The sequence below is a fragment of the Centruroides vittatus genome, unplaced genomic scaffold (assembly GCF_030686945.1).
Source record: "Centruroides vittatus isolate TY-2023 unplaced genomic scaffold, ASM3068694v2 contig_436, whole genome shotgun sequence".
Lineage (NCBI taxonomy): Eukaryota > Metazoa > Arthropoda > Arachnida > Scorpiones > Buthidae > Centruroides > Centruroides vittatus.
In genome coordinates this window covers 1,698,496-1,721,359 of record NW_027122237.1, presented here as the reverse complement: position 1 = coordinate 1,721,359, position 22,864 = coordinate 1,698,496, and the positions used below count along the sequence as shown (strand labels likewise).

General features: G+C 35.1%; 1 protein-coding gene across 4 annotated transcripts in view; it reads left to right on the top strand.

Annotated features, from left to right (window-relative positions):
- Window positions 1–21,304, top strand: part of wake (wide awake) — a 125,501-nt gene extending 104,197 nt beyond the window's left edge. For 2 of the 4 annotated variants that reach the window (XM_067272344.1, XM_067272345.1), the window contains 21 exons: window positions 6,168–6,263; window positions 10,800–10,935; window positions 11,014–11,136; window positions 11,216–11,481; window positions 11,678–11,785; window positions 11,878–11,956; window positions 15,290–15,393; window positions 15,898–16,028; window positions 16,155–16,233; window positions 16,612–16,731; window positions 16,796–16,984; window positions 17,403–17,516; window positions 17,594–17,699; window positions 18,556–18,688; window positions 18,760–18,873; window positions 18,942–19,169; window positions 19,256–19,422; window positions 19,495–19,647; window positions 19,724–19,878; window positions 19,953–20,053; window positions 20,126–21,304. In XM_067272344.1, the coding sequence (XP_067128445.1) occupies window positions 6,168–6,263; window positions 10,800–10,935; window positions 11,014–11,136; window positions 11,216–11,481; window positions 11,678–11,785; window positions 11,878–11,956; window positions 15,290–15,393; window positions 15,898–16,028; window positions 16,155–16,233; window positions 16,612–16,731; window positions 16,796–16,984; window positions 17,403–17,516; window positions 17,594–17,699; window positions 18,556–18,688; window positions 18,760–18,873; window positions 18,942–19,169; window positions 19,256–19,422; window positions 19,495–19,647; window positions 19,724–19,878; window positions 19,953–20,053; window positions 20,126–21,226 (3,803 nt within the window). In that variant the 3' untranslated portion in view covers window positions 21,227–21,304. Of the gene's footprint in view, window positions 1–6,167; window positions 6,264–8,857; window positions 8,965–9,980; window positions 10,171–10,799; window positions 10,936–11,013; window positions 11,137–11,215; window positions 11,482–11,677; window positions 11,786–11,877; window positions 11,957–15,289; window positions 15,394–15,897; window positions 16,029–16,154; window positions 16,234–16,611; window positions 16,732–16,795; window positions 16,985–17,402; window positions 17,517–17,593; window positions 17,700–18,555; window positions 18,689–18,759; window positions 18,874–18,941; window positions 19,170–19,255; window positions 19,423–19,494; window positions 19,648–19,723; window positions 19,879–19,952; window positions 20,054–20,125 lie in introns of those variants that run through there. The other 2 variants (XM_067272347.1, XM_067272346.1) reach the window with 2 other exon arrangements.
- Window positions 21,305–22,864: the final 1,560 nt, after the last annotated feature.

Here is a 22,864-nt window from a genome sequence, read left to right as displayed (position 1 = left end):
GAAGATACGCGGTATATTCTTACAATAGATGCTGGGTGAAAAGCGTTATTTTATATATTTGTAGTCAATATTTTTCTTTGTGAATTCCATTTAATACGATTTTACCGGCTTATATCCATCTTTATTTTTAAATTTTTTATGATTTATCGTTTTCTTCCATTACTAAATTATTTAATATATATGGCAATGGAATTGCGGATCAATTTAGCAACTTTAATTGAGAAAAAGTAATGCGGTGTACGTCGAGAATATTAATTAGATTTTGTAATAATCTGAATATCGATAAAGTTCTCTAAACGCTAAATGAAATTTCAAATTTACCGATTGCAAAAATACGAAACTAGTTTCGGAACTTCGGTATTATAAAAAGAGATGGTATTCGCGTGTTACTGGACATTATGTAAAATTATTTAATTTAAACGTTTTGATTTGATTCGAAACACTACCGAAGTTGTGATAACTTTTATTATAAAAATTTGATTGTGATTTTTAGATTTGATTTTGAAAAATTGCCATCGTATAATTATAATTATCGGTTTGTGGTAGCGGCGGGAGGTGCGGAGGGAAGCGAATTACTTCCTCTCTCGTAAATTTTATTCTACTTGGCAGCTATTTTGTCTCTTTACTCCCTCTAACTTTAAAATTTGGCTTTGCCACCGAGAAGCAGATTTTTCGGAAGTTGAAACAGGTATTTGATAGACTGTTTCAATGTTACAGTATATACATTTCAGTATTTTACTTGCATAAAAGATGAAAAGTGGAATAGTCTATCGAAACTGTATAAAATTTTAATATCTATGTATATATATATATATTAATTAAACCTAAGAAATTGCCGCTTCAACCGAAAAGCTGCTACTCGGTGGCATAGCCTGTTTAACGTTGACTTTTTCTTTTTAATTGAAAATGCGAAAGATTCAATAAATTGTAGAAAAGGCAAACACGTAATAGTTCTTTAATAAAAATTTAGCCTGTTTTTCATGAAATTTATCCACTAGCGCCAATGCTGAAAATTTATCAAATGAAATTTCTATCGAATTTAGTAGTTATAACAACCTCGGCTATATTTCAAATTAATTACATAAACTTCCCTCCTGTATGAGAAAGCTTATAATTCATCTTATCTTCAACTACCTACAGCATATTTTTACTAATTCGCAACATCTAAAACAAAAACAAACAGCTGCATTACGCCAAGATAAATTAATACCGAGTGTACAAAATCGTAATAAAATTGCCTCTTAAAGTAAAAATATGCGCAATCGTTTCGTTTTTCACAACTTTTCGGCATTTCTCCTCCGAGTAAACGCGCGTAACGCTAATAATGCGCACCATTCCCTCGTTAGCTTTGTTTCCACCCACTACATCCGTGCGCGTACGGCTCGATGCTACGGTTATACCCTGTATATCGAGTACCCGAACAACCCGAAACCTCCGGGCCCTCCCCAACTTTCTCAATACTCCACATATTGTTAATTAATATCTTTAAGCGTATTTCGTCTAAGTAATTTACAGCAAATCGGTGTGTCTAATCTAGACTTATGCCTTTTGTTTACTAGGAACAAAACTCGTAAGCGATATTATAGTAAATTTCAAAATTAATTTAACTATAAAAGTGTATTTTCCACAACTTTAAATATTAATCGGCGCGAACGTTGCATGTTTAACGAATACATTTACGGATAAAATAAAAACGGTACACGGCGAGTCTTCTGTTAACGTGGTGAGGAACGATACATCTGTAATTATTTACAATTATTATTGTTGAATTTTCCTTATAAACGGCAAAGTAGATTCTGCCGGGTGGAAAATAAATGCCGGAGGTCGAAAACACGATCCAATTAAAATAATATTAGCTTTATTATATCTCGTTTATATTATTCGGCCTACGGTAAAATTGGCTGGCTTCTTTATGCAGTTTCCGAGAACGTATCGACGCGTTAAGTGAGGACTCGCTGTATATAGAATAATATATTTTGTTATAAAATTTACAATTAATGCGTTTCCCGTGCTTAAATTCTGCATAAAAATTGCAAAATTTAAGAAATAAGGAATCTTTCCCATTTCTATTACTCGTATCCCAAAGACATTTATATTAATGATGTAATCAACCGGAGTACCTGGAAGTTAATCTACCGGTAAATTAGAAACTCTGCCATCTCCGGATCCGTAATCCAGAATTATCTATAAAAATTATTGAAATTAATATTTAAATGTAAGCTATTATTCAATGACGAAACTTGGGCGAGATTCTTTGTTTTTTATTCCCGTTGCTTAACTGGGATACGGACATTTAACAATTATTGGCCAATTACAGTCTCCAATCCTTTTTCCCGAAGATGATAATTCGCGCCACTAAACTTATAAACTTTAGCGAGAGAATTTTACGGCTTCGAGTTAATTAGTCGCGCGAAAAGAAAAAATTTTTAATTTAGAGTCCGAAGTATAATTTATTCATAATTTATGATTATGAATTATAAATGCTAATGTTAGAGCTGTTAGGAAAATTTCTAATTATAGTCCGTCTGTCTTAAAGCGCTTTCGTCGGCGATAAACATAACTTATATATATTGCAATCCGATATATAATTATCTATGTATATATAGACCTTCATTAATTTCATTATCGTATTGATCGCGTTATAGTGCCATTCGCTGATGATTACAGGTATATTTCACGAATTTCCGAGGATAAGTGTGAAGCGCGTGGGATCGTGGCGGTTACTACTCGACTTTTTGCTCGAAAAACTAACCAAAACCGATATTTTGTGGGATGGAAACGTACGTTCGTCCGTCCGCTCGTTGTTCCCGAGGACAACGTTTGATTTAGATTAGGTCTTCGGGAAATTTCGTGAATATGCAAATTCCACTTCTCGTCGCTTGGCCAATCGCGGGCCTATCCGAACCCTTAATTGGTAATGATTAAAATTCCCTTTTAATGCCTTCCGGGAGAAATTTCAAATACTTTATAAAGCCGGAAAACAATCCGGCTTTATAATCTTGTAAGGGAATTTGTTCAAATATTCGATACACGGTCCAATAATTCGATCGAATTCCGATTTTACACACGGATCTGCCATTTCCGTCTCAATAAGACGTTTAAGAATACTTTAGGCATGGATGATCGATGATTCGTCGTGTTTGTCCGAAGACCGCAGATCGATAGCGCTAAAAAGAAAATCGATCGAGCTAATATTTTATGTTTGAATCAAGTACGATACAATAAATCTTTTCAATTTATTGTACGGGGGTTGCGGCATCATTTAAGCTAACACTTCGATAACTTAGAGTAATGATTCTCGTCTGATGGAGCGCCAACGTCGGCCATTTTCGAACCGTATACCTGTGTAATGAATCGCGTTTTATTATATTAAAAAAAATTGCGCTAATAAATTAAACGGAAATTTTTAAATAAAAATAATAATAAAATAAGTTAGTTTTGTTGAACATTTGTTGTTATTATTTTAATATATACAAACTGGCAACGTGTCGGAATAATTAGACTAATAAGAAAATAAGAATTTTAATAAATTATTTCTTAAATAATTATATTAATATTTTAAATACAATTATCAGAACATTTTGATATTAGAATAACGTCAGATTTAATTTTGTATGAAATTCACGCGCTTATCCTGAATTTTCCGACCAATCGTATCACTCGATCTTATTGATAATTTAGTGATTATAATTAAATTAATTAATTTTAATTTATTTTATCTCATTATTTAATGTCTAAATAAAATATTATAAAGTTTGAATAAACTTTATTTTTAAAAAATGCAAGAAGCTTATTATTATTTACTTTCTTTTTTTTTTAGTTTTTCCGAGATTAATAATAAATATTATATGACTAAAACTTTTCTAAAATTGAATAATTAGATTAAAGTAAACTTAAAATAGCGTTTTAAAATAAATAATTACAAAAAAAACAACAGTAAATACTGATATTATATCCTATTTTAATATTAATATCAATATTTCACACTAGATGGCTCTAAGAAAACGTAAATGAGTCGCCCTCTAGCGGAAATAAATAATGATACGCTTTATTTTGCTTTTTTATTAGAATGATATACAAATTTTACCGATTACTTATTTGCCATTTAATTAAATCGGATTATTATGAAAATTATTAAAAATAATAGTAATAATAGAATGCGGAATACAGTTTTCACTTTATAAAAATTAGTGATGTAGCGACGCTACATTTTTTTCGGTAAGCATTTTTCTTACACACACGGCTATCAACAAATCGTGCCGTAAAGCTAACACACAGTAGACAGAGCGTTCTCTGTGCACGTGATTCGCCACCTACGACCACGCGATTCACGGTTGTCGTCACTTTCGGAAGGTGTCGATCGGTAGGGGGCACTGCTTAACAACGATCGTGCAACGTGAGAACGCGTTGCCAGATTTGAAAATATTTCAAATTTTTACAATAAACTATACATTATCGTCATTTAATTAAAAATTCGTTGCCGTTTTTGTTTAAATATCCCATTCTTAATGCTCAAAATTATCTCGGCAGCCCACCTCTCTGGAGGACTCGGGACGAAATTCGGGTCATCCGGAATAGTGGGCTGCGACGTATCCCAAATGACCACCCCCGATAAACCTCGGGAATTTTTCGGGGGTTGTACCGTCTTTAACCACCCGGCCTCCCCATCGTCGGCCTGTCCGAATCCATAATTGTCTCGTTAAAAAAGTCCCACTTACAAGTTAGTGCCCATAGACCAAAAAGGGTTTTTATTAAGTGCTCAAAGTCATACGTAAACGGAAGCAAAACTAAATTATTGATGTTTTTAATGAAACACTTAATTCTAAATTTAACTTCTAATGCGTAAATATTTTGCTCATTTAAAGATTCTCGGGCAGGGCGCCCGTACATCGGGGCCTTTTCGTCTCGGTTGCCTTTTTCGTAATCCTTAAGAGGGCCCCGAACAACAGAAAATTCTAGCCCCAAACGGGTGACTTCTAGCCTATTCTGCAGATATAGAAGAAACTAATAAACGATATTTGTTCATCGACCCACGCAACTCGGTCGTACGTCGACCAAAACCCCATTCCTCGTTCCCGGGCCAAGTTATCTCGGAGTGCAACCGGTGTCACATTGTAGGAACACCGAACTGATCCGACGTTGAATGGTAGAGTTCGAACATCCGTGCCTAAAGTACGATGTTTTTTTATAGCTCGCTCCTCTCTTTTTCGTAGTCTGCGGGCGCCGCCGTTCTCGGTTGTACAAATACGGCACTTCTACTAAAAGGACACGAGTTCTATCACAATTCGGAAACGAATTTCTTCCTTCTTTCTCGTCCTACATTTTCTTTTTTCTTCTATCTCTCATTATTCGAAGTGGGAAAGGTCGCCGTAACAACTAAGAAACCACGTTACACATTTTTCTTACCCCAGTTCATTATTTATTAAAGAATGTGGGTTTGGACTCGATTCGGGGTCGAACTCTTCGTCTATATTAACTCTTTTTTTAATGTATGTGTAATTTATATCGACGTAATTTGTATAAAATCTTTTATGTTTATTTTATATTAAATAAAACAAAAATTAGTTTTACAACCGGGCATTAGAATTTTACGAATTGAAATAAGAAAAAAGTGTCGGTAAACCAGACAAGAAGTTATTACGTTGCAATTTTTGTGAAGCAAATTCGTTAACAATTGACTCCGATATTTTTAAAGGTAAATAGTATTTGTTATAAAAGAATTTCAAAAGAAATCGAATAGGACTAAAACTTTTATTTATTTTATTTTTTATGACTTTTAGTGAAAGACCAAGTGTAAAGGAAGATAATTATTCGAAACTTTTTATTCAAACAAATGTTTTAAGAGCATTTACACGAAATAACTTTGGAAACAAGTAAAAAATGATTACTTTAAAGGCATCAATACGGCATCTAATTGGAAATTACCTTTTATTTTACTTTCAAACTCGAAGTTGCTATTCTCGAAACTCCCGTGGAGTGTTATTTCCATCTATTCATATTATTATTATTATTGAGGAAAAATACAATCGTCAAAAATTTTGTAAACATTTTATATTGCCTATACATTCCTATTATGAAATTTTATATCGAATATTTTACTAATATATCGGGATAATAATATTTGTTATTTTTATTTTATCGTTATTGGTATTATGGTATTTTTTTAGATGTCGGCCAGGAAGGGAAAGAATCTCCCAGCCATACAAGAACACGTAGAAGTCCTTCTGCAGGTTCGGAAGGTCAAAAATTTCCAGGCAGTCATAGTATGTGTTACTGTTATACCTTTATCTTTAATTGAAAACCGGGGAAACTCCTAAAAATTACGGTATACATTGTTAGCCGTGTAATTTCTGTATTAACGAAAGGGTGGAGGCGACGAAAGAACAGCCCCAATTCGGCGGTATCCGGGTTCGAGTCGACTTAGGAATTTTCGTACGTGGAATAACCCGAATATATAGACCCGTTCGTCGTCTCCCTACTCCTACCACCGGCCTAGTGGATAAAACTACTAAACGGTAGTCGGTGGCGGGTGGGTGCGTCGTCGGCCGGCTGGCTTTTTTGGTTTTTCTTCGTGTACGTAACCGTCTAAATAGGGCCGGAGATAATCCTCCCGGCCTTTGGTATTTCGTCCGTCGTTAAGGGGTGGATGCCGACCCGCTCTTACGCCGTCCACGCGTACACCGTGTAAAATATTATTAAGAAATTAGTTAATAACGAATAGAAATGTTTATCGCGTTGCCTTTAATACTACGATCGTCGTCTCCCTACCTCACCCATTTGGCCCAGCCTAATTAGTAAAAAAAGAGCCCGTAGTGCCGGTAGACAGTTTTCAAAAAAAAAAAAAAAATTTATCCCATAGTTTAGGAGGTCAAATTAGATGTTTAATCTAAAAATGTATTAATTTGATAATAATTTTATTAGAAATGAATAAAAAACTCGGTAGATTTTTATTCTAATTAAAATATTTCTTATTTTTATATTTATTTAGTTATTTTTCAGATAAATTTAGCTCTTTACATTTTACTTTTTAAATTAAATTAATAATGTATAATTATTTAAATTGTATTATAATTATATTACATTATAAGATTATTTTCTTAAATATAAAAATTTAGAATATTATAATCACAAATTTTATTTATTTTTTAAAATACAATGAAATAATATAGGTCTTTAATTTATAGTAATTTTTCAAAGAATAATATTTAAAAATATTCATAAATTCATAACTAAATAATTCACGAATTAAAACTTATACATTTAAGGTAAAAACTTAATAAACGATTTTCTATTATTCAATTATTATCATTTTCTTAAAAAATTTAAACTTTAACGTTATTTAGCCGTTTGAAAATTTGTTAACCGACGAAAACAATTGGATTTGTGACGTCGGCATCATTTAAATAAAAACTAAACAAAAACGACGATAAATGAACCAATCGGGCAACGGATGAGTTTTGAAAATGCCGACGCCTGTTCGGTAGTAACCAAAACTGTTTCTTGGCAACCGAAGAACAATCCGATTTAAAAGCTTTCTAATTAAAATATCGCAACAATTCGAAGATTTCTTCGCGCCCGCGCCCCATTATTTTCCGGTGTTTTTCGTTTGCCAAATAACCATTATTTTTCAGTTTTTATGATTTCTAATCGTAACTTCCACGTAATTGTTGCCGTAGACGATAAACATTTGGAGAATTTAATATTAATAAAATTCTTATTAAATATAAAATAGCGATAAAAAGTGAACTGTACGTCGGTTTCTTCTCTGCTCGATACGTCGTCTTTTTATAGATTTTTAATTATAAAACTTTAATGGTAAACTTGCCACGTTCCTACGATTAACCTAATAAATTTTATATCGTAATTACAATTACGTAATTATTTTGTAATAACCTTACTGTCGTTGTCAGTTATTCCGCAGTTAACGTATTATTAATACGTACTGTACATAAATTTTCGTCGTAACTTCCGTCTAACCGTTACGATAAATTACAAAAGAAAATATAGCCGTCGACGCGGTTGCTAGACTTTCCCGGCTGATAATTTATCGTTGCCATCGATAAAGACCCTTTATAAGTCTTTATTGGCCGGGCCGTATTTCCCGAACCGACGGTCCAATTTTTCCGAAAATTTCTAGAAACGTTTCCCCCTAACGAGCAAACCCGCCCACAAAATTTCAAATATTTTCGACCAAAGGCGCGGGAGTTATTAAACTTCGAAGTCGGGGAACGAAATGGCGCTACACGCGGGCGCGGGCGCAAACACACCCGCAGAAAAAAGTGGCGAATTTAAGTAACCGCTCCATAAATTAGGCAAAAATTAAATTATAATTTATAAAATAAAATATATTATAATATAATTGTGTACGTTTATAATATTTATATCAATTTACTAACTGGAAAAATATATTTATATATTAGATACATTATTTCATTTGTTTAGATTAAAAATGAATTAATTAGCATTCGGAGTTTTTCACTTTTGCCAAATTCTTAAAAAATTTAAAACGAATTCAATAATTATAATTTATTTTAAACGAAAAGTAAATGACTTTAATTATCCACTCGATTTATTTCAATCCGCGCAAATGAATATAAAGGTAATTAAATTCTGTATATTTTATTATAATTATACTATAGGATTTATCGAAGCTTTGTTGACAATATTTTGTCGGATTAATTATATAATATGTTTTTTAGGCGACACTTCTTAGAATAATTAGGGATTTTTGAAACTAATGGTTTCTTTACGTTTGATGAAATTCCTTGGAAAGAATCCCTTTGTTGTTTGCATCGGCGATTGGTTGTTTTATTTCGTGACGTATGCCGTTTAGTCGGCTGTTTTGGTATTTACGTTGGTCTTCGTCCCCGGACTTATCCAAAAGCCAGAAAATCATGGTGCGGTTAATGTCAAACAAATCTTCTTGGGCTCGTCCTCTTCCGCTTTGTCTCGATTTATTTCGGGGTAAGACGACTTTTATTCGATTTCTCTTTATTTTTGTCATTTCTTTGTCACCTTTTGGCATTTGTTAAAAGTAATCTTCGCAGATTTTAAATCACTCTTCTTCTCGTTTTTAAATACGTAATTTCGTATTAAAACGCAATAGTTACTTTACTTATATCCATTAAAATTTCACCGAGAAATTTACAATTAAATACTGTAAATATTAGTTCCGATTAGGGCAAATTTAAATTGACTTTTAAGTAAAGTTTATGCGATTTTTTTTCTTTTAAGAATATTCGCACCAAATATTAATATATTAATTACTTTCGACGGCATTTTCGTTTATAAACTTTGATACGCTTCCGATAAAATGATTAATTGCCTCCTTCGTGAGCCTGTGGAATATCTTACGAAATTTTCGTAAATATATGAAACTCTACTGCTTAAAGTAACCGTTATAAAAATACATTTACGTAGTCGCTGTTTCTACGACACTTTCAAAATATTCCGTTTACAGAGGCATAAACCCGTCGACCTTCTTTACTGGAGGATCCTACGATGCACTCGGGAGTACGGTTTGCAGACTTCGGAGGATCGCGATCTACCGGTCGAGAAAAGATCGAGTCGAGTGTTTTTACTTTCGTTTTCTCTTTTTAATACGAGATACTCGTAAAGATTAATGCTAATTGTACCGAGAATTATAAAAATCCTAGAGTTTTTGGGGCTCTGGAGACCGATGACCTTCGATAAATAATTCTTAGTATTAAACAAACAAAACACGAAACGAGTCGTAATATTTGTGTTCTCGACTACTAAAGATCGTCAGAGATGTGGTAGGGTGTTCTCCGGACAGGAACTAAAACATATTGTCCAGATGCGACGATTACGTCAGTGCTAAAGCGGCATCCTTATTCGTTCGATATGTATTAGTGACATTGTCATGGTAACGTGTTGGAAACACGTGTTACACACGCCAGTATAACATCAATTGAGTGATTGAGAAGATGGCTTTTAAACGTTGTACGTCGGCAACGTGTAAAAATACTTCGGCCATGACTATACCGAACGTGTTAAAGAAAGTACAAAAAATCACCCTTCTTAGAGGCAATACCTTGGACTTAGTAGAAAAAGATAAGGAGGAAGAAGAAGACGATAACGGATTAAAACCTCCAATTAGTAGAGCCAGGGCTCTCAGTTGGTCGTCGTTATTTCCCACATCGGCTTATGGTAAGAAGAAAAAGATTTTGGTAGCGTTAATCGTGCTTTTATTAACAACTTCCGAACTTCTCTTATTACATTTACACTCACTTTATAAGACTTTTTTTTGTTTTGGCCAAAAATATACAAATTTCTCGGTCTTCGTACGCTTTATATAAATGCTTTGATTACGTTTTACAGTTTATTGGCGTTTTCGACAACGTTTTTGCCGAAAAAAGCAGTTTTCTAGTTTAAAGGAGTCGCGATCTACCGGTTGAGAAGTAAGAAAGAATTGTAATAAAATAAAATCCTTTATATATACGAAAAAATATGAAGAAAACTTTATTTGTTATTAAAATTAATTAATAAATCTGCTCCGAATATTGATATTATTTTAATTATAAAATACATTTATTACTAATTAAACTATTTTTAATGTTTTCAGACTTGTGTAAAACTGTAAAAACCCAACCTGATTTATATACATTTACGCGGTACAAAGTAGTTTTATTTAATTATTGCGTATCCTAAGACGGAATATACTTTGTTATAAGTGTCTATACTTATTTACGAGTGGATTTAAGGATTTATAAGAGACTGTTTTATTTTTATAAATCATCAAATAACTATTGTTGGTATATTTTTTAATGGTGTTACAGAATGGCAACTCCTCGTTGGTGATAATGGTGTAAAAACTTCCTGTAAATCACCGACCGTTTCTCCGAGGCATAGTGTTTCTTCTATGAGTTCCACTTCTTCTTATCAATCGACGGGAAAAGATAGTTCAAAACAAAAGTAAGAAGGGCGACAAAATATATTGACATTTTTTCATTTAAAAGTGCGTAAAGAACGTAAATAAAATTTAATTTCTAGATACGATCAATCGTCTAGTGCAAGTTCTAGAGCGGGATTTGCCAAATTAGCTCGACTTTTAACCCCCAAAGAGAAAACATCCGATAAAAATGTTCAATCCGCCACAACCCCTGTTACGGAACAGTAAGTTACTCTTTATTTTTCTAATCTACTTTAATACTTTGCTTTAAAAAATACAAATTAATCGAATTAACTTTTTTAGAAAATTAAGAAAAGCAAACAGTATCGACAGTTTATTAGACGTTGCTTCACCCGGTTATACCGTTCAGATCTGTGATGTTTCCGATAATTCACTCGATGTAGCATCGACGTCGCAGAATGACAAAAGTACAATAAATTCTGGTGGCTTGACCGTCCCTAATAAGACCATTCCTAATTCGCCGAGTATTCCTGCAAAGCTGGAAACACATAAAAGAGGAATACCGACATCCCCCAGTATGCCGAGCAAATTAGCCAAGGATATATCTGGTAATTTAATAATTACTCGAGTATTTTGTAATTATAAAATTTCGGCCTCGTTTAGAAGTGCAAAAAAATACTTGAATTTTTAAGCAATTACAATCGATATTAAGTGCTTTTTTATATATCAACATTTTTATAGAGTCGATGTGTAAAACACTTGTTATTGCTTAAAATCTATTTAAAGAAATGTTTGTCTCGATAGCTGGTTTACGTCAGAGCAGTATGGAGTTGCTGTTAGAAGGTGTTCCTCTAACTAAAGCGGAAAGGAAGAGATTGGAGAAAGTGAATAAATTTAACATAGATCTTCAAGGTGAATTTTCATACGTCTTCATTCTTTTTCAAAGGGGGGAAAAGGCGCTACCGCCCTCTGTTAACTTTTAATTCTGTCTTTCCGAATTTTAGCATTGTTTGCTGCCGTAGAGCATCAACACATAGAAAGAGCACGGAGCATTCTAGAAACGACTGGGGTCGATGTAAATAGGTAAAGTGTCTTCTTCTTCTTTTATAAATGTATGCTAGAAACTAACGGGAAAGCGACAAATTGACTCTAAGACGGCAATTAAATTCGCTTAATTAAAGAGTTTAGAGCGTATAGGCCCGTACGTCACCAGGCCGGCGTTAGAATAACGCAAAGGCGCTTTTAAAAAAGAGCAGAAAATGTGTTAATATTAAAGCGGCGATACCAGACGTTAGAATAGTCGAGTAACGTAACCGTTACGCTTAAAACTATGACGTTACGGCGTTAGAAATGTTAAAAACGAAGCAATTAATTTCGGGACAATACGGTAAATAATAGAAAGGAACGACGGTAGACGTTAAAGGGGAAAACGACAATAAATATTTATGAAAAAATGCGTAATATACGAGAAGGTGGGAAACTATAGAGAAAAAAAGTATATATATAAGTTAGGTATTATTTTTTCCTCTTATAATTTGATAAAGTATTGAATATTAAGAAGGATAAAGCACTTAATTATGTGACCTAAACCAGTAAAACTTTTTTTCCGAGACAGTTTCCTGTTTCCATCGATATAGTCAACTACATATACCGTATTTTTATATATAGGCTAATTACCCGATATATAATCCTTTGAGAAGAACGAGAAACAAAAAAACGTTTAACGGGCGAAACAAGGTTTAAATTGTTTAAATAAAATAAATTATTTAATTTTTGTGTAGTCGCGTGTTTTAAAGAAATTCAAAAAAATCGAGTTCGCGCGAATAAAAGTATATCCCGCTTAATACGTGACTTAAATGCCAAGTTAAAAGCGGAGGAATAAAATATCCCGCACGGAATATTCCAATCAATATAAAATCTGCTGATATTTAATCATTTATTTTCAATAAATATTACGATTTAAAGGGGAAAACATTTAAAAATAAGTAGAAATTACTTTCAAAAATTAATGTTTAAAAGTAACGATAGACTGCGTATAAGTCGGATGTCGTCCGGCGCCGGAAGTCACGTGGCCGTCTTACCTAGTCACGCGTGTTATATATTTCCGCTAATAATCGATGTTCTTGGGCCGAAAGTAACCGAAGTTTCGTTGGAAAATAAAGGAAAAAATCATAATGGTAATTGTAATAATAAAACTACCGAGTCGAGTAATAAAATTAATTGGAATCGACACCAATTATATCGGTCGGTGGTTGTAATAAAATTTACAATAAACGAAGTTGTTTTTATCATATACGTATTTCGACACTAATTTAAGAAAACGAATGCCAAAACTTTATAGAATTAAGTATCGAATCTCGGTGGAATGGTGCTAAAACTTTGGGAAATAAAGGTAATGAATTTTATAGTAAATAATAATGAAGTTTACGTCGACGGTATGGTTTTTCCGGCGATACTTTATATAAAAATAACGAGGGTTTAAGGATGCAACTGCCCGAGCCGGTGTTAGAACGAGCGAGAAGCAACATTCTTCGGCTGCTAACGAATGACCTAAATCCTGGAATTTTTAAACAAATTATCAAATGTAAATATTGATTTTTGTCTTGTTTATGTACGTCGATCGATACTTTTATTTCCTCCTTTTTAAAAAGATACAAATTAAATAAGCACGGCACAATGCGGGCAGTAAAAGCTACCGGATTGACCTATCGACGATCATTGATTTTGACTGCGATGCGGCGTACGATATTACTTCGAATTTCGGATTTCCCTAAACGATCGATAACGTGACCTTTAGGCGATTGGTAATATTTACAAACGCGAAAAACAATTTATTTTCGGGTCTCTTCGCAACCGGCCGAACTCGGGGAAAAAATGCTTCCGGTTAAGTTTAAACGTAATTATAATTCTTGCCTAGTCGACGCCGAGCGTTCTGTTACAATTGCGATTTTAAGCTTAGATAAAATATCCCCATTTTTTAAAATAAACTGCTTTTTTTCCCTATCCCTTCCGGTTGTTGGTAAACCCGGTGTTCCGCCGGGTTAGCCGCTACGTCACAGTTTCGTACGCCGGAAGTACACGGCAGACGTTGTTAGTCGACTGTACGAATGTCGTAAATGCTTCGTTGCTAGTGTACGGTCGATTTTTCTCGTGTTTTGCTTCTTCCGTCGATGTTAAACGGTGTGAAAAATGCTATCGATTAATACCCGGCGATGAAGTTTTTAAAAAGATATTCGTACAAGTGAGTGCTAATTATAATGAAGTGGGTACGATTACTTATACTAGTTTATACGACCCGTTATACCGTCGACTATTTTTGTATTTAAAATGTCGTTTGATCGATTGAAACGATTACGTTTAATTTTAGAAAATTAATTATAGGATTGTTAATTTTCTGTCGAACTGTATCGAAAACTAGGAGGCTGCATAATATATGCGTGGATGTAGGTTGTGATTTATTCTGTATAGATTCGTGTAATTTATTAAGATATCTGATGTGTGCGCCTGCTGCGTTGCGTTTGTACCTTTGTGTCTCCGCGTGCGCTTGTCGGTATCTATCCGCCAATGCCTTTCCTATTTGTGTGTCTACTCTGCATCTTTCTGTTATGTCCGCTTTACGTGTACGTTTGTACATCTATTTAGTTCTATCTAAGTTTATGTTTATAAGTGACGTGTATATAAAAACACACAAATAGGTATTCGCAGATAGATACGGGCAGGTATACGCAGAGGCTCGAAGGTACGGTACCCGCAAATGCAACCGCGTTAAGCATCTTTTGAGGTTCCCGACCTAATTTATATCGAGCGCATTGTATAGGTATAGGCTAGATATAGAAGAGAAATATTAGTACGAACGGCGTGACGAGGCCCCCGTTGGGTATGCCGGCGAATTAATACGGTCTCGTAGACGACACGACTCAAATCGGAGTACTGTACGTTTGTCTGTGTACGTTGTCTATCTTTACACGCATATCCGCGAACGTGTTGTTTTGAGAATGGCTAGTTAAATCGGCACATATTTACTTAACAACGTCAAAAACTTTTGATTTTTTTCCCTCCGGATGATCAATATTTGTTTAAACAAAAAACAGGTCCATACCGTATTCTCGTACAGATCAATATATAAGTGTTTAACATTTACACAGAATTACGTCAGAAAACAATAATTTATTACATAATTAACGGATATTTTTCTATGTTTTAATTATATTCCACATAAAATATTTGAAACAATTCACCAGGTTGCCTAGAGTTTGCGAGATTAAGTTCGGTTTAATCTACGGTAAATAAAGCTGTTATATGCAATTTTTCTCGTAGGTTACTAATTTAAGCGCAGCCCTTGTTGAATTTTCGGATTTACGCTAAAATTATTAAGTAAATAACGATTAATTGGTAAAACTTTCTCGATTTTCTCAGTGTGAATGGAGACGGATTCAGCCCGTTAGACATAGCTGTGATGACCAACAATGTGCCCATGATTAAGTTATTACAATGGTACGGCGGAAGGGAGAGTTTACAATGTAAGTAGCTTAAACTTTTAATAACATTTACAATATTTGCAGCAATAATTCGTCGTATTTTTCTTTCTCTAAATGATCTTTAGAGTTACGGTTCGTTCATTACATTTAACATTCGAGTTAGTTTGTTCAATAAACGGAAAATGGTTTTCGCTACAATAATTTTCTCGTATGCGACCGTGTTCCACTCTGTTTATTATATTAACTAGCCTTTGTCCGTGTATTTCGCATAAAAAATTCCCTCTCGGCCATTCTCGTAAACTGGCGCTTTGATCAATTTTTAGAACGAAATAAAGCAAAGTCGGTTGGTCGATTGTAAGAAAGAAAATGATTTAAACGGTTGGAAAACGCGCTTATTTGTCTTTTTACGAATTTATGTTTGGAATATTTCGTGCGCCGAACCGAGTTTTTGTGTGTCGTTTCCCTTATCTTTCGTCATTAGTTGTCGTCATCGGTTCTTAGATAAAGAGTTTTTTTAAAAGAATGATTTAAAAACTTGTTTTTCAGATGCCACAAAGGACAGTCGATCGCATCAACTCAATGGTTTAGTAAAGGAAGCGGGACGATGCGTAGAGGATTTGACCACTTGCGTATTGAGTGCAGCTACCAATGGTTCCTTATCGAACGCTCTTTTGAAAGTGAGTTTTTAATTTAAAGGAGGGCGAAAAAATTAGGGTTTTTCATTAGAATTTTCTCGGAATTTTTTCCGCGAAATATTTGACGTGTGTGTAATATTGTAATGCCATTTCCCCCCTCTTCTTAAGGAAAAAGAGCGCCAATTGTCTCTATGGCAACGAAGACTGCAGCTACTAAGGAGAATGAAGACGGGTTTTGAACGTCTCCGTAAGTCAATATTGTACCTCTATTTGCATATTTTGAGTTAAGCGTATAGCCTCGAACCTGCCAATATCTATATTTAGTTAAAGGGAACCGAACATACAACCGTAAGAAATCGGTGCGCTTTCTAGTCGATAGCTTACTCTTAACACACGCGCCGTACGAGAAAACGGCGATATAAAATCACTCCCGTATCGAATTTTTTAAGAAAATTTTGATGTTGTTTAATTATCTTAAATGTCCACCGAAATTCCTACAATTACAATATCCGAGGATTCGGAAGAAACTCGGTTAAATCCTTTAGGTTAATATACGAGACGGATCCTTAATTATCGTTCTTTACCGGTGTAGATCCTTTGAAACAGGATTTTAAATTATTTTCAGGACCTCCAGATCCTCCGACGTTCGTAGTCTTGGAAGTGGTCGGAACAAATTCCTTAAGAGTGAGATTCGTCGAACCCGATACCGCTCATAACGCCGAATGTATCGTTACAAAGTATAAAGGTAAGCTTATTTTGTGCGCAAATTAACTTTTTTCAAATTAACTCGAACGATTCGCTACGTCTAGTCGAATGGAGTTCGCAAGACGATTTCAAGAGCTTAGCCGGCTATCGAGAGGTTAACGACGTTCACAGGCTCGAAGTTATAATTACCGATCTGATTCGAGGAACCCCGTATTTTGTCAGAGTTGCTGCGGGAAACAGTAAAGGATACAGCAATCATCGGAATTCCTCTCCCCTTTCCGCTACTCCTTCGTGTAAGTGCTTTTCGTCTATTCGGCAATTTCTTTATATTTTACTAAGGATAAGGATAGTCAAACGCGGTCTATATCGACATTTTATTAAGGAGAAAGACGGGATAACTTAAGATAAGGATAGCGTCGGCCTACGCTCGGTCACTCGGCCGAGGATAAGACCATATTCTTAACCCGGGTAGGCGATCGGTTATTAGTTTACGCCGATCCGAGGACGGCACCGGTTTGCATCCCTAGTTACGCATTTCGTTAAGTTTAGTGTAGTTATTTTCACCTATCCTTAGTCGACGGCTAAAGAGAAGCTAAGATATAAACGTCATTTCCGTCCTTAGACGGTTACTGCGTTTGTTTTCTTAACTTTACGAGTTTTATCGAGGTAAAACGCGGTATAAATCGATTGTAATTTGGGATCCTTACTCAGGTTGGAGGGACGTCGAAGGAGAATCGCCCAGAGTCGAAGGTAAAATGGGAAAATTAGACGATCTGTTTAATCAAATCGTCGATTCCGGCCCGACTTATTCTCCGGAAGTAAAAGGTAAATTCTATTTTTTAAACGATTATTTTTAACGAAAGTTGTTTTTTATAATAAATTTTTATATAAACTTTTCGTAGCGCTGGCCGATTTGGCCGACACGCCGCAACAGCAAAGACGACAAGTTAGAAAAAGCATTAAGAATTTGTTTACTCCGGCACCGAAATTCCAGAAAAGCATGAAAAGGTTTTTAAAAAATCATTTGTTTAAAATATATAAATCTTATATAAAGCTTCCCTCCTCGTATAATTCGGTAACTTGATGTCATCGATGAGCTCGCATCTTAGAAAAGTGCGATATTTTCTATATTTTAGACTAAAGAATGAAATATCGAAATATATACACTACGTATGTTACTGTTAAATATATATATAATTTATTTCCTCATTTTTCGAAAAATTTTAACTCCGCCGTCGTTAATCGATGTATTAGACTGTTAAGAATCGATGCGGTTCTGTGTAAATTAGGTTGGGGAACGGTAATTTGTAATTTTCGTAATAAAAGTAATATAATTACCTACTACCAACGTATATACGTTTCTAATCTTATAACAAATGTTATATTTGTGTGGTTCTAATAAATTTTTCTACGCGACGAATCTAATCCGAAAAAAATTCTTGCCGAGTTTCTCTATAATCGCGAAAAATATATCGTTATTCCCGTGTTCTGCGAAGCCGGTTTATTCTTTAAAATAAATTAGATAAGTCCGGTTTAAGAAGATTTATCGAGACCGACCCCTCGATTCGTTCGTCGTCGTCGTCTTTCCGAGTATATTTAAAACGCGTAAAACAAATTCCAAACTACCGAGATAAGAAAAGAGATGGTTAAATGTCTCTTCGGAAAATCCGATTCGCGGTTTGGCGTGGGTGATGCCGCCAAATCGTATCGTTAACGAAGGCCGTGTCGGATGTCGTTTTGATTTCCGACCGTAATCCTCGTTTTACACATTTCTATCGCTTCGAATTCTAAAAATAACTTATCGAACGAGTGTTTGAAAAGTGTTAATTTGCTTCTATATATAAATTCTTTGTATTACTTTCAGAGGTGTTTTTCTAGCCAGTCTCTTGTACAACGAAGACAAGATTCTCGTTACTCCCGAGGAAACGTTACCCATTTTAGAAGTGGACGAAACCTATCCTTCCTCTCTACATACGGATTTCCACTGGTTAATGAAAGTAATTACGATTTTTACCATTAAATTATTTTTAAATCTATTAGTTTTTTAATGAAATTAGTTAATTTTAAGGTGGCTTGTACGTGGGAAGACGTTAAAGCGTTAAGGCAGGATATGGAGAAGAGTCCGAGTTCTTCTAACGTTCACTTACGCAGTAGACTATTACAGGCCGTCGAACAGATGCAGGTATTTAGAAATTTCGTATACTTTAATAGTTTTAGACGAAGAAATTTATTCTTTAATTTTATCGAAAGGCCGCTCTAGGGATACAAGATTTAGGTCAATTATTCTACAAGCCCGTTAAAGATACGGAAGGAACTATAGTTATATGTACCGTTAAACATATAGCCGATATTAAAAGTATGGTTCCTTTATCGGTCAGATGGTTACCTTTATCGAAAATTCAAAGAAAATTAAGTAGTGGCGGCAACGAAGCCAACGAACCACCAAACGCTAGCGAGATTCTTCTATCGTCTTTGCAAGTAAGTCGATACGCGAAATTATTCGCATTTGACTCGTAACCGTCGAAAATTTGTTTCATTTTTGCTTTCCGAATCGTACTTTTCAGGAAATGATCAATTATAATCAAGCCAGCGGGACTTGTTTAACTCGTGGTTTATATTTCGGTTATATCAAACTGAAGAGTTCCGTCGATCTAATTAGAGTTTTGGTACCTCAAAAAGCTCCCAACGTCTTACCTCATTGTAGAATACGTGAAAACCCACACGTTTCTTTGTAAGTAATCGACTTTTCGTCTTAAAATTAGTGGAAAATTATGAAAAAAAACTCAAAAACTCGTTAATGTAGGGAGGAGTGGAAATGGTTATCCGTTCTTAAATGCGGTGATAAGTCTGCAACTCCCTCCGAAGTCCAACTAAAATTTCAAAGATCTTTATCGTCGGCCGCTCGAAGCTTGTTCCAACAATTAGACATCCCACCTTGGCAAATGGATACCCACAGGTAACTTTAGGAAATATATATAGCCTATATATGAATAAACTCGATATAAAATAATCTTAACTGTGTTTTTATTTAGGATTTACGATATGGAAGTCATCGAATTAAGTCCCGATGTTTCTTTTATTTTGATCTTACCTCCCGTCGAAAGTGTTTGTTCGGTCGCTGGTCAAACCGACGAACTGACGTCCAGAACGGACTGCATCCCTCTACCCGTCCAGATATTTGAAATGAGTAAGTTTGATAAGTCTTAATCCGTTCGGAAGGTCTCGAAACTTAGTAACTAAAAGACCTTTCTCTTTAAATAGTACACATGACGACCTACCAAAAGAATTTTATCTCTCGATATTCGCGCTTGTCTTCGATTTTAGAAATGGCTAACATGGTGGCTCAACAGGCGCACCGTGAGGTAACGTACAAAAAATAACCAATCCTCCCTTACCCGCCACGATTTTAATTATATATTTTGTACGTATTTTAGGCATTTTCTTCGGCGGAAGTAGCGTCCGCCAAATGTCGTCTTAATCAACTTCAAGAATTTCAAGGGCAAGTCGATAATATTTGGAGAGGAATGAGATGGATAATGGACGTACTCGCTTTCGCTAGAGATAAGCAGGTAAATGGTGGAATTCCACTTAGTGGTGTTTTAGTATCGAAAACGGGATCGCCGTCTCCCGCTCCTTCTCCGCATCAATCGCCCGTACAGATGTGTTATCAGCAAAGAGAAGACTGTAGAAACGGATCGGACAAGAATTATTTAAGAATCACCACGTCGTCCAGCTACACGCTTCTCGATTCGAACAGAGGAGACAACCATCTCGAAATTCGACGTTGCGCATCGACTTCTAAGCTTCAGGTATCCGTTCATAGAGAGGAAGAAGAAGACGTCAGCGAATCTACCGTGTCGGTTAACGAAAAAGGTTTGGGTGTCAAAGAACCGAGCGATTGCTTCGATGCCGAGGAAAACGGGATCAAAATTCCTTGTCCACAATTGAACGAATGTGCCAAAGATAGAGATCAAACCGAAATGGGAATGTCCTCCAACAGCGTGCACAGTAGTCTGACCGGAAGCAACAAATCGCTCTTGTCCGATTTACCCATCGAAGACGATACGTCCGAAAACGGGAGTGTATATTCTAAAGATAGTGCGTGCAGCGTGGGAGATATCGGAAAATCGCCCGACGATTGCGAGGTATCCGAAATGGTTAAGAGACCGTCTTCGTCGAATTCTTCGGGTTCGAATCCCGGCGACGCTTCGTCCGGAATTTTAAGAGTGTACGCCGCGTACGAAACCGGACTTCCTAGCGGAACCAGCGTAAAACTTCACGTCACCCCTCAAACGACCGCTAGAGAAGTCGTAGACTTGGTTGTAAAACAACTCAACATGGCAGTCATACTTAAAGGCAGAGGAGGACCGATTTACGGTAGCAATCAAATCCAAAACTTTTGTCTGGTGGCCGTGGTGGGAAGTAGAGAAAAATGTCTCGGCGACGATTTTCAGCCACTTAAATTATCGAATCCGTGGACTAAAGGCAAATTATTCGTCCGAATGAATAACGTGTTGGAAGAATCCAGTAAATGAAGGTTTTGTACATATCGAAATTGGTGCTGATGTACATAAGCGGGTGTATTAAAAAATGCAGCTAACCCATCGATCGGATTCCATCTTCTAGGAGTACGTCTACTTAGTCCGTTATAGTAAAAGCAGTTTTTAAAACGTGACGACCCAAATTTTAGAGGAAAAAATGTGTTGCTTGTGCCTTTCTTCGCTCGCTGTTTGTATTTGTAAATAGTAACGTGTTTAACGCATAAAAAATAAGGCAAAGGATGCGCACGGAGAAAAGGAAATTCCTATCGACTCGAATATTAAAATTTTCCACACGTGCAAAAATCCATATTCTAAAATATTCGTATAATCGACAAAAGTAAGGCGACATCCGCTATATAAATATAAATATATATATTTATACAGAAACGTTCGGGAGTAACGACTATTTTGTAAGCGCTATGAAAATTAATATTTTCGTAATTATGTCAATTCGTTTCCAAACGAAAATCGCCAGATTATATCTATTACGTGGAGCTGGAAATCAAAAAAATTGAAAATTTCGAGTATAATAATAATAATAATAATAATAATAATAATAATAATAAGAATTGTTCGGCGTGGAAAGGTTGTGGTAAATATTCTAAGTTATATAAACGAAGTTAGGTTTTGTAGAATGTGTGTTTCACCGCGACTTTCTCATCTCTGTGGCCGTGTTTTTTCATTGTTTACGATAGTTTACGGGAACAGAATCTACCTACGTTGAAGTAGGTTCGAACGACCGAGTTGGATATAGTTTTGTTCCTAAAATCTACGGATATTCTTTTGTCAATATTCGAAACCAAGTATGATTTGTATATATTTGTGATCCGTTGTAGACGAGACGATTAGTGTCATTAACACGTTATTGATTTGCCATAAAAAGAAAATCAATCGTTCGAAAAGTGTACTGGTGTCGGCTTCTTCGCTTACTTACGACGTAACAAATATATTCTTTTTTCATTTTTCCTAAATAAAAACACAGTCAAATTTTATATCGATTCGATTAAAGCGGTTTTGTCCGAGAGCAATCGCGCTCCGATTTTGTTCTTCGATACCGAAAATTCGGTTCGCCAGCGACGAAAGAAACGTCGGAAAGGTTATAAAACGAATAAAAGAGCGCAAATCGTAGATAAATTCTTGTTTGTATCGTGTTTTTTAAGCGCAATATATAATAATCTAAAGCTCAAAATAATGAAAATTTCTCGAAATTACTTTAAAATGGCCGTTTTTTTTCTTTTCGAATATTATCGATTTATATATTATATGATTTATATCACTCGAAGGAACATAAAAATACAAGAAAAATAGTCATCGACGTTAGTGCAAAGAGGTAAATATCGCGAGAAAACTTTAATATTTCATTTAAGAAATAAATAAAAATCAAATTAAGCGATAAAGAGTTGGAAAGAAAGGCGAAAAATCGCTGGATAACGATCTTGGGTTACTCGGTGGTGACTGTTACGTAAAAAATCGATTTTGATATTAAACGAATTCTGTTATGTAAAAATCGCGTCGTTCGTCGCCGCTTCCTCTCGAAGGCGCCGTTTTTGCAGACCCTTATCGCGATTTAATCGGGACGAAAACGAAAATCCTCATTTTGTTCGCATTCTCTATTTCTATTTGGGGAGGGAG